Raw genomic sequence first — 12,913 nt, 5'->3', positions numbered from 1 at the left:
CCCTAATGCAAGTCGTTGTAATGACTTGCGATGTAAATGCATCGCGTACTAACAACGCGGTCGTTGTAACAACCTCGTAAAAGCACGCGATGTAATGCATCACGATGTAATGAGACATATTCGTCATGAGTGGACATCCTGGTAAAGCAAAATATTCTTTCCTCCTTCACTTGCTTCTAAAGCAAGTTAGGTAAAAATAATATCTATTACCTATAATGCCTAAAAACAGTGATATAGTAAGCAAATTCTTAATAAAAATTCACTAGCACAAAATTAGGCTAAATAATTCTATTGAATATCTTTTATTCGAGTAAGCGCATAATTTTCTTTGATATTATTAAGGTGTGATTCGTAACAGTTTAATTTAGTCCATGAGTTTGCAAATGTGAACACGTCTCTTAGAACGTTCGATAACAAATGTTATTCGGTTACCATTTAATGCCTTTACATATTTCCAGTCCTTGCTATTTTGTGTAATCATGAATGTCTTGCATTCTTCCATGGCATGCTGTGTTTCTATGTCCCTAAGATATTAAACAAAAAGTCTGTTACTCCCTGGATAGTAGTTACACAGCAGCTGGAACAAAGAAAGTATTTGAGTCAAAATGTGGCAAACCCTGTTCAAGTACCATCTACCACTCTGAACATTTAAAAGACCTAAGCACAATTGGTCCAAATTATGCCCCTAATTGATGTTTCTTTTTCATTAGGCTGTTATCCTGTGGAATGTTGATTCGATTCAATTGTGTCATTTAATCATTTATTCACGATTTTGTTGGGCTACCAGTAAATAGTGGTGTGGTTGTATGGCGCTATAATAAGGCCATGATATTGAACTACAAAAACATTGCATCTGCTACATCTTCTAGCACTACATGGTAAAGGTAAGTGCATATTTACGGTTCTTATCTGCAAGTCAATATTTCGACTATGATATTGTGACCTACAACCCCTGGTAAAAATGCACTTAGGTTTTAGACTGTAATACAGTCCTTGTTTTATATTTAAAGGTTATGATTTTTCTCATCATAAACACAAAACTCTATTTAACAGAACGTATTTGAATAGCACCAATTCATATTTTAGACTAGAACTCTGGAGAACCATCCCAAAATCAATGAACTCATTTCTTTTGTTACCTCTAATACACCTTCCAAACATCCATACTCTAGGCACACATGTTCTCCATGTTCTGATAGGTAAAGTTACACAGAAATAGAGTATGCAATGCTGTAATAATTTGTGGTCATCAGAGAGTGTATTTCAACATTGAGCACCAGTTATCTAGAACCTTTTACATAAAAACCCTGCTTAGACTAAACTTAGAAAAATCTCTTTCTTCCTGGGCACACTGGAAGATGCACTGCAGGAATGGGCTCTGCGGCTAAGGATCTTTTGACTATAACTTTGGTCGCAGTAGGATCAGCTGGTGGTGCTGGAGGTGCGTCAGCTGTTGGCAGAACCATCTCTGAAGAGGAGGATTCTCCTGAGGACGAGGTCAAGTGGACAGGATGGAAATTGTGATAGCTATGGCCTGTCGCAGCAGGATTTGCATTTGGAGAAGGGTGAGCACCCGAAGGATTGCTTGCTGCCACCTGAAATAAAAAAAGAAAATTGCTTTCTGGTCGCTTTTGTAAAAATATTCACCTTTTAGTGTACAACTTTCTAATGTTTCTGTTTTTTCCATTTCATTGTCTAATCAGGCTAGCCATCTCTGAATATATTTCCTTTTTCACTTTTGATTCAGTTCACTAATCCATCTATCTTGATCCATTCTCATGGATACATAAGCTCTTTTCTTTGTTCTATATATTATGTCCCACCTTTCTCTTTATTTCTGCCAGTCTTGTCTTATTCATCTCACTAGTAAAATCCAAAGTATCACTGATGTGGCTAAAATTTGCACGTGGCTTGTGGAATTTGAGTGTGGGTCATTAATGTCCAAAGCGATAAGAGGTGACGTGATGGTGCACCATCGATCTGATATGATATTTGAAACATCTGATTTGATCCAATAAAGAAGTGTCGGTTGGATACACCTGCTGTGTAAAGGAAATCATCATAGATCAAATTAGATGAGGAAAGTATAAAATTGTGTGCTCTAACCTGCCAGTATTATGTTTTATCATGTTGAATCCTGCTCAATCATAGTGCCATCAGTTTAACTAAAGACTGACACCATTGAGCACATTAGCACCAAACATTTGAACAAAAAGTGAAATTAAAAGAGGAAAATACAGCAGTGGTGAGTGTTGCATCTCCAGTGAATAGTATTGAATAATTAAGGAGTTATGTTTGGGAAAAATAAAATTCATTAAAGTTGGATGCAATATCCTCCACTGAGAAGGTGTGTTTGCTATGAGGATTTCAGAGTATATATTTTTGGGAAACGGTAGGAGAAAGTTAGATTTTTAAGAATTCTCTTGTCTGAGTGTGTCAATTGTATTACACCTTGTAGGAGATATATTGACCAATCAAAAGCAGATGATAGAACAAGGATCCTTTCATATACTCTGATGGGAAATCACCCATTATGTGGGAGGCACTAGATACTGAATGAAATAAACAAAATAATGAAGAAAAACATTTCCTGTGAACCATTATTGGTACAAAACTAGAGAGGAGATTACGCGGACATAACATGAGAAAGCAAGGTGTTAATCAAACTCTCAGAAGAAGTGGCAAAGTGAAATACTAAAGCAGTGTAAGAACTTTGTGGTAGCATTCTTAATTATTGTATTTGTTATTGCCGTGTCCATTACCCTTTTGCGCTTTACAGAAGCTTCAAGATTATTTCAAAAGATGAACAAACAGGGCTGCTGTAGAAAGCTGTGTATGGAGTCAGAGAGTTAGAGAAGGTGTTTAGACCATCAAATAATGCCTCAAGGACTATAAGGAATTCACTTCCAGAGGTTCAAAGTTCTTCCTTCATAATGCTTGTACCTCAGCATAGATATGGACAGTTATTTCCAGCAGCAAGCATTAGGCAGCTGGTCAGCTGTGAGGAAAGATTAGTCAGTCAATATAGTTCTGGTTGTGCCCATATAAAGCTTCTTTAGTTACACTAAGGATTTTGATCCTCATATAGTGCTCAAAGGGCCAATAACATATGACCTGAGGAGCTCCTTACAAAGGTAAGATAAATGTTCTATAGGAGCGAGGATCCTTGGGGGTCCACAAAGACTACTCAGGAGATCCATGAATACTTAGAAAACTAATTTAATACTAGCAGATGAATCAAGTATACATAAATAAAGAAACATTATTGAAAATCGAAAACTTTTAAACTTTCTGTAAATGTGAAGGTATTTGAAACGGGAGGCGGAGAATTGAGTTAGTATCCTCAGATTGATCCATAGGGGCAGTGCAAATGCATCATACAGAACATAGTATGGACAATGGGTGGCCTCAATGGAATTTAGAAAAGCTTAAAAGAGCCCAGTAAAATAAAAAGTTTGATTTTTTAAATAATTGTTTGTGAATTAAATTCATTATTTCAACATTTGTGTTTTTTTTTATAAATGCTTGTTTCTGTATTTTTTGTGTGTATTGGTTTGTCATTCCAATCATAGAAAATGCTGATGCCGGAGTCCCCATCTTTTAGGAATGACTGGGTGGGGGTCCCCGGGTTCCAGTAATGAATAACTGATATACCATTGAAGTCAGAAGGTTAAGAACCACTGTTCTATTGGGATATCTTGTTGATATGGCCCAGAAACATGAGGATATGTAGTTTCAGTGCAAAAGATGACATACTACCCTGAAAATGAGCCTAGCGGTCTTGGATGGTAGCAGCAGCAGGCAAATGGGTACATTCAAATAATTCAGTGGTCAGAAGATGACTTTGGTGACTTCATTAACTTGAGTGTCCAAGAATAGCTTGTATCCAACACCTCCTAATTTGCTCGATTTGAGTGGTGCAAGTAATCTCCATGGAAGCAGGGTACAGGTGTGATGTGGAACCATCATAAAGGTTCCTTGGTTTCACATAATGGTTACATAAAAAGGAGATGGGCCCGTTGCCCTACAAAATGTAAATGTGGAAGGCGCAATGGAAATGTGGAAGGCACAAGCAATGGAAGCTGCCTGGTGTATACTTGTGATGTGATGGTGTATATTTGTGATGTGATGTGGAAAATATGCAGCATCATTAGTTAGGGGGTGTGGAGGGAAGAAATTCATATAGCTGCATTGTGGCACATTGAAAGGGCATAGAAGAGAAAAGCAAAAAGGGTATTTGATGATCTCTTGTCTTCTCTCCTTTCAGGTCTCTCCATGTGCATACATTATTTTCTAAATGTGTGAGCTTAATCTCTTAATTATGACATTAGTTCCCCAAATCTATGAGAAAAGCTCTACACATGATGAATTTGGGGCATGCTTGCAATTCTTCAGTAGATTCACTGAGTGTACCATAGTTTACCCACATGCACTTTGGACTGAGCTTACTGACCATGGTAACCTTAAACTTACATCAATGTATTAACATTACATTACATTACATTAACATGTATCAATGTTGTCAATCTTTAAAGTCAATACATATAGACATACAGTTCTCAAATGTTGATAACACAGTACTGGTAATTTTTGAATACTGCTTTTCACTGGGATTCCTTCCCAATAGTGGATGTGCGCATTTCCAAATAATTATTTTCTTTTCTTTAAAGTATAAGCAATTAAAGTAGAAATATATTTTTTTGAACTACGTAACTCAAATCCCTCTTCATTTGACTTTGGCATGTACTTTGACGTATGTTTCTTCTCACTATAGTGATAAGAGCGCTGAAATTAGAAGTCTGGTGCTTGGATCTTGCAAATGTGTTAAGTTACATTGCACATAATGTGTGTGTAAAAATAAGACAAAATTACAGATTGGAAAATATTGGTTTCGAGTTGAGAGCAAATCTATGACATTTCTAAAGGATTTCAACAGAAGACCTCTGCTTCAAAGATTCTGGGGCAGATTTACAAGCCCCTTGTGTCACTTTTGCGCTGTTGTTGCGTCACTTTTGTGACGCATCGGCAACATTTAGGGAGATGCATCACGTTGTAAAGCCCTGCGTGACATTATACCTGCGTCAGGTATAACGTATGCAGGGTAGGCGTTCCCACGCAGGAAAGGCTTGTAAAAGTGATGCAGTGAAATCTACAAGATTTCACTGCGTGACTTTTAGGACACCACTGCGTCAAAACTTACGCCTGCTTGAAGCAGGCGTAAGGAGTGACGCAGTGTATTGGGAATAGGCCGCAACACGCATTGCTGGAGTTGCGCCGTGCTTGCACAACAACTCCAGCAATGCGTGACTTTTCCATCAACATTTGCATCAGAATTTCTGACGCATCTGTCAATCTTTGCGCCATGGTGCGCCGTATTGTAAATACGGCACATCCATGATGACACAAGGGTTTTGCATGGTGGCGCAGGGAAAGTGACGCATCTCTACAGATGCGTCACTTTCTTGTAAATCTGCCCCTGTGTCTTTAAATCAGAGCACACGGTCAACAGCCCTGACTAAGAACAATTTACCAGGCTAATGAAATCCATGATCTCTTGTACATGTATCGGCAGCCAACTGGTTGGCAAATATAAATGGATCAAACCTGCATTTGTTCAACAGCATTGAACTTGGAATCTGTCCACAGCCCATCACTATAAATCATGCTTAATCTTGCCTGTTGGAAGCATGAGATATTATTTATTTATTTATTTTTATTTATGGCGATTTTTAGAGCGCGCAATTACCCGAGGGTGTCTCGGCGCTGTTGTCACAGAACTCTCTGTAGGGGAAGGGGGGATTAGGCTTGGAACAGCCATGTTTTCAATTTTTTTCTGAAATTGAGCAAAGTCGGTGCACATTTGATATGAAGAGGGAGAGTGTTCCACAGTCTAGCTGTGACAACGGTGAAGCGTTTGTCTCCCCAGTTAGCCTTTCTTGTACGGGGGACTGTTAGCAAATGGGCTGAGGATGAACGCAGTGTTCTTCGCTGTTCTGGCCGGTGAAAGGCTTGTTTTAGGAATAGAGGGCCATAATTGTGGATCGCTTTGTAGGCTATGCACAAGGCTTTAAATTTGATGCGGCTCCTCACCGGCAGCCAATGTAGCTGTTGGATGTAAGGGGAGACAGATGCAAATTTGGGAATGGGTAGCAGGATCCTGGCTGCTGCATTCTGTACAGTCTGTAGTTTGTTGAGGACCTTTTGTTGTGCATTTAGAAGCAAGGCATTACAATAGTCTGTTTTAGAAAAGACTAACGTACTGACTAAAGTTTTGCCTGCCGAAGATGGTAAGTACGGAATGAGTTTTTTGATCTTTTTTAAGGTGTAAAAGGAGGATGAAACCACTGAATTTGCATGCTGCTGGAAGGACAATTTGTTGTCAAAGACAACCCCCAGATTTCGTACCTTAACTACTGGTTCTGGTGGTTGTCCCATTCGTTGGGGCCACCATTGTGGAGACCAGATTGGTTGTAGTCTCCCGAATGTCATCACTTCTGTTTTATCAGAATTCTGCTTAAGGCAGTTTGATGACATCCAGGAGCTTATTGCTTTCATGCCAGATTGGAAGTTAGAAGCTACTGTATGGCCATCATCGAATACGGACAACACCAGTTGTGTGTCGTCTGCGTATGTGGTGAGAGAAATTCCATAGGATTTGATGATCCTCGCTAAGTCAGACACATATATATTAAATAGTGTCGGGCTTAGCGAGGATCCTTGTGGTACACCGCAAGGCAGGGAGAAAGTCTGGGAGGTGAATTGTCCCAACTTCACCGTTTGTAGGCGGTTTGACAGAAATGAGGCGAGAAGCTCCTTAGCCTTGTCCCTTATTCCTATAGCCGAGACCCGGTCGATCAGTATGGTATGATCGACCGTGTCGAAGGCTGCGGACAGATCTAAAAGTATGAGGATTGCAGCTCCTCCATTGTCCATAGTGGATCGTATCTCGTCCGCGGCTTTCAGGAGAGCTGTCTCCGTGCCGTGTCCCTGACGGAACCCGAACTGAGTGTCATCCAATAAGTTGTTGTTATGGATGTACGTTGACAATTGCTGGTTCATGATCTTTTCAAAGATTTTGGCCGGGAAAGGGAGGCATGCAATAGGCCTGTAGCTGGCTGGAAGAGAAGGATCTAGGCTGGGTTTTTTGAGTAGTGGTTTAATGATGGCTTCTTTCCATACAGAAGGGTAGGTGCCGGATGTGAACATTGCGTTGCAAATGGTAGTGAGTGAAGGGGCAACGGCTTCTGCGACGAGGTTAAGGACGGCAGGAGGGCATGGATCGAGAGGTGATCCGGATTTAGTTCGGACGATCAGGGGTTGAACAATTTCTTTCGTGGTGTTTTTGAAGGCTAAAAATTGTGTCGTATTATTGGCAGTGGAGTGCTCGGTATGGGATACGGAAGGATCAGGCGAAAAGGTGGAGAAGATGGCTCTGACCTTATCCTCGAAAAATGTGGCCAGTGTATCTGAAAGGGCCTGAGATCCCTCCGAGGAGGGTATCAGAGGATTGGACAGATATATTACCACCTGAAACAGTTTACCTGATGAGTTTTTGGCAAGATTTATTTGGTTGGTGTAGTAGGCGGTTTTCTCGGATGTAATCAGTTTTTTGTAATTAGAGAGGGCGTGTTTATAGCTAATCTTATCCGCGTTATTATAGTGTCGGCGCCATTGCCTTTCTAAATTTCTGCAATATTGGCGCTGTAGTCTAAGGGGTTCCGAGAACCAGGGGGCGGATCTCAGCTTTCTGTTCCTATGAGAGGTTTTTGTAGGGGCTAGTTTGTTGCAGGCTGCGTTCAAATTCTCCAGATAGGTAGCTGAAGCAGCTACAGGGTCCTGAGTGCTTAGCGGAGGGCTATCATGTATGATCTGGGTGAGCTGGTTTAGATTAATGTTCTTCCAGTCTCTGAATTTTGTTGATCCAGAAATTGTCTGGGAGGGTAGACAAGGATTACTGGGAAATGAAAAGCATACTGCAGAGTGGTCTGTCCATATTAAAGGGATGACCTTAGTGATTGTGATGTCTTTATTGTTGGTAAATAAGCCGTCTAGGGTGTGCCCTGCTAGGTGGGTAGGTGATTTGACAGTTTGCATGAGGCCTACTGTCTCCAAGTCACTGAGTAGCGTTCCTGTATCCGGGTCTTCATAGGATTCAAGGTGAAAATTGAAGTCACCTAAAACGGTGAAGTGTTGGGATCCAATAGACATCTCAATGATTTTGTCTATGTTAGAGAGAAATATTGATCTCGAACCTGGGGGGCGGTAGATTAGCAGACCTCTAAAAGTAATTTTACTGGAGATGCAAATGGTGAAAAGGAGGGCCTCGCACTCCGGAAGAGTTATTTCTGATGTTGTTAGTCTTAGGTGTTCTTTGTGTATAATTGCTATTCCTCCGCCTTTTCTTAAGGGTCTATCTAGCTTGCTTACACAATAGTTGTTAGGCGTAGCGTCTCTGAAGTCAGGTCCGGAGGATTCGTCTCCCCATGTCTCGGTAAGAAATAGAATATCCAGATCGTGGGAGTCAATGAACTCAGCGATTTCAATTCTGTGTTTAGGTAAGGAACGGACGTTTATTAGGGCTGCAGACACTGTGGGTGGGGAAATAGTAGTGTCTATGGGCAGCGTTTCCGTGCAAGTCGGGCATTTAAGCGGTCCAATGCAAGATTTGTAGTTAAGAAAGTGTATGGGGTGGGCTTTCTCGGCGTATGGTTTATATCTCAGGAGTTCGGCAGAGGAGTAGGATAGCAAAGGAGAATTGGCGATGGGCCGCGGACCGGGCAGGACAGGGGGGGTGGCCCTAGGCCCGGCCTCGGCGCGGACGAGCGCAGACGAGCTTGCCTTATGCGCGCCTTCGGCGCGCAATCGTCGCGCCCGCTGCGCTCGTCCGCTGCGCTTCCGGTTCCAATGCATGTAAATAGTGTTGAGTCGAGTAAACGTAGAGGGCGTGGTGAGCGCTGCTGGGCGTGTCCTGTGACCGAGGGCGGCGTTGCTGTGGCAACCCTCTCCGCTACAGCAATGGATCTGCTGGGCGGTCAGGTGTAACCAGCGAGCGAGCGCTTCAACGAAAATGCAGGTGACAGTCAAATGCTTTTTAAAACAACAGCGTGCTAGTGAGCTAAAATCTCCCGGCTTCCGCCTCAGGAGAGAGTCTGTAAGACAGCGCTAGTGCTCAGCGCGAGTCAATTTAAGGCCAGGCTTGTGGGCGTGGTGAGCGCCGCTGGGCGTGTCCTGTGACCGAGGGCGGCGTTGCTGTGGCAACCCTCTCCGCTACAGCAATGGATCTGCTGGGCGGTCAGGTGTAACCAGCGAGCGAGCGCTTCAACGAAAATGCAGGTGACAGTCAAATGCTTTTTAAAACAACAGCGTGCTAGTGAGCTAAAATCTCCCGGCTTCCGCCTCAGGAGAGAGTCTGTAAGACAGCGCTAGTGCTCAGCGCGAGTCAATTTAAGGCCAGGCTTGTGGGCGTGGTGAGCGCCGCTGGGCGTGTCCTGTGACCGAGGGCGGCGTTGCTGTGGCAACCCTCTCCGCTACAGCAATGGATCTGCTGGGCGGTCAGGTGTAACCAGCGAGCGAGCGCTTCAACGAAAATGCAGGTGACAGTCAAATGCTTTTTAAAACAACAGCGTGCTAGTGAGCTAAAATCTCCCGGCTTCCGCCTCAGGAGAGAGTCTGTAAGACAGCGCTAGTGCTCAGCGCGAGTCAATTTAATTACATCAGGAATATCTGCTTACCACAACACCATAACTCACATACCAACAACTAAAATATCCACAGGTTTGTATATATAGGTAAGTACAGGTTTACAGTACTTAAATCCACAAATATGTAAATGGGTGTTATACATCTTCAAGGTACTAGGAATAGTACATGTATACTTGACTATATGAATTCCTCCTCTGTATTTTGGTTATGATATTCTAGTAAATTTGCATTCCCAACTAGATATTCCGGACCATAACTGGGTGGCCTGCATATTAAAGGCTCTACTCTTGTACTTCTCAAAAATGTCATACAAATCCTGAGTGTCTATGAAATATGCTGGACATGTTTGCAGCAAACTTTCTGAAACCTGTCAAGGAAGGTCTTCTGAAAGCAGAAGATGTACTTTTTGATTTACCACAAAATGTTTGAACTACTGCACTACATTTCAGCAAATCCGACTTGCCGAACAATGTTTGGCTAAGTTACTTGTTGGCCAAGAAATATTTAGGGAATTAAAATGTATACAGAAATCAAAAACAAACTAGGAAGCAGATATATGTTATATCTATGGAATGCTAATTTGCTCCAGGTTATCTCATTCCACTTCATAATGATTACAGGATTAATGCACACTGCAACTGAATTACTGATGTTATGCTGTGTGGAAAACAAAACGCTTAGGCCCTGATTACGATGTCGGTCGCAGTTGCCTCCGACCGACATCGCTGCGGAATGGGAACTGACCATCCTCAGGTTGGCAGTTCCGACCCCACAGATATTGTGGTCGCAAACTTCCATTTTTCAATGGGAGCTTATGCAGCGGGCCAAAACCGCATGCAGCACAAGCTCCCATTAAAAAATGTAAGTTTTGAAACATCCCTGCACCGTGTGGCAGGCACCACGAGGTGCCTGCCACATGGTGCAGGGATGTTGGTGCCCCCCCCCCCCGGGCCAAATGTAGAGGGCAAGGGGTTGAGGGGCCCTGCTAGAGGTCCCCAAAGTAAATTTTCAACAGCCTTTCCATTCCAGAAAGGCTGACATGGAAAAGCTGTCGGAAACTGACATCATATTTCCGACAGCCGAAATCGAAATGGATTATGAGGAGTTTCTGACTGATGGACAGGCTCCATGAGCCTTTCAGATTGTGTTGGTTGGTCCCTCTGACTGCTGCCCTTGACCGCACGCATCCTAATGCATCGGTCGGACTGCAGCAGTAGATGCAGTTCGGACCGCACCCGACAGCTTGTCGGCTGTGGTCTGAACCAAATTGTAATGAGGCCCTTAATGTTTAGACAAGCTCAAAACTCTGGGATTCTTACTCAAATCTATAGCAAATCAAGTTGCCATTTTATAATTTTGTGTGTAGGTCGTATCAAGGACACAATGACGTTTCACAAGGCACTTTATACATCATAGTCTTTGGAGGGTTTGTGTTGGATATTTCAATATCCTTTTCTAGTCACTAACTCTTTCTTTATACTCAGATCGGTACCTCATAGAACTTTCAAAATGTTAATCAGACATGCTTGAGAATGTTACCTTAGGTTTAGAGGTGGTGCAGTTTACATGATTGAGTTCAGGATCAGCCTTGACGGTTCCAACACAGAATCCATATTGCTGTAAACATGTATAGAGCAGAAAGAATGTAAGACTCAAAGTTATTTTGTGTTACATATCAAAGATAATGGAGCATGGAACAAATTACTATAGTATAAAAGTGCCAAATGTAAAAAAAGATAAAGTAATACCGAAATCCCGGTCAAAAACTATATATATTTATATACATATAATATATATAATCCATATATACACACTCCACTATATACACCCTGGCAGTGAAAAATAAATGTGTCCCAATCATACGTTATTTAAAGCAACTGTGCAACTAACACACATTATTACTACAGTGCCAAAATCGGATTCAAATTTATTACCACAGTACAGCAAAAGTGACATGAGAAAATCTTTTTTTACTGCCTTCCAGATTGCAATGAACAATTACTTTACAGGAACAGAAGAGGCGGCAATCCTGCTGTGTGGGACTTACTGGAGGTAATAGAAGGGGTAGTTGGCCCCCAATAACGTCTTTGGTGGACAGCTACCCCTCCTGTTACCTCCAGTAAGTCCCAGATTAGTAAGAGGTCTTCAGAGGACACAACACCCTTTCTCCACCACTCTGCAAATGTGCCTCCTGGCAAACTACTGGTTGGGGGATGAAGTCCACTTTACTCCTACTCCTGAGAAACCTTGGGGGCCATGAACACCCGCCTGGTATATCCTGTAAGTCCTACGCAGTAGAATTCCTGAGAGCTGGTTGGAGGCCCAGCCCCCTTTTTCCACCACTCTGCACACGTGACTGCTAGTTAAAAAACATTAGAAATTAACTAAAAAAAACGAAGGTTACAATGACGTTATAATTAGCAAATATAATTTAAAAAAACCTTAAAAATTCACTAAAAAGACAATGGTTACAGGGACGTTATAGTTAGCAAATAGAATTAAAAAACCTTAGAAATTCACTACAAAATTCAGTAGGTTACAGTTAGGCTGACATTTCACTCGTACAAAATCAGAGAAATTCAGCCGTTATAGTTATCTCACATATTACATGACATGGTTAGTGATATCACTGATGACATCTCAAATGACATCACTGATGACATCAGTGATGACATCATCCACATCATCTCTGATGCACCCACTCACACCCCTATAGAATCTTTTATACACCCACTGCCACTCCCACACAACCATTCACAAACCCATTGACAGAGCCATACCAGTACTTACACAGCCACTCACTAATTCATAGATCTACTCACATATCCACCTGCTCACCCTTACTGCCAATCATACACCAGCTCAGTCACCAATACAACCATTGACATATCCCCTCATATCATTGCCCATACAGGCACTGACACAGACTGAGTGAGTCACCCTTAGAACTACTCACACACGTATTCACTCACCCATACAGTCAATCATACAGGTACATATTAACCCAAACAGTTACATACACATACACTTACTTGCTCATACAAATAGCAACACATAATAATTCACCTATGCAGTCAATGACAGAAGCATGTTCTCATCCAAATAGCCACTCTCCCATTCATTAACTCACATATACAGTCCTCATATACCCAGTCACTCACCTTTACTGCCTTTCACATACAGTAACACACCCATACTGTCACAAGCACTC

At 42.1% G+C, this 12,913-nt stretch overlaps 1 protein-coding gene across 1 annotated transcript in view; it reads right to left on the bottom strand.

Moving 5' to 3' along the window:
• Positions 1-286: 286 nt before the first annotated feature.
• The window catches only part of AHSG (alpha 2-HS glycoprotein), a 77,460-nt gene continuing 64,833 nt past the window's right edge, over positions 287-12,913 (bottom strand). Inside the window, exons 6-7 of the mRNA XM_085635315.1 lie at positions 11,242-11,319; positions 287-1,595 (exon numbers count right to left, since the gene is read on the bottom strand). Coding sequence (XP_085491441.1) covers positions 1,323-1,595; positions 11,242-11,319 — 351 coding nt within the window. The 3' untranslated portion in view covers positions 287-1,322. The remainder of the gene's footprint in view (positions 1,596-11,241; positions 11,320-12,913) is intronic.

Source organism: Triturus cristatus, chromosome 11 (assembly GCF_964204655.1).
Source record: "Triturus cristatus chromosome 11, aTriCri1.1, whole genome shotgun sequence".
Taxonomy (NCBI): Eukaryota; Metazoa; Chordata; class Amphibia; order Caudata; family Salamandridae; genus Triturus; species Triturus cristatus.
This window is presented reverse-complemented; position numbering and strand designations above follow the sequence as displayed.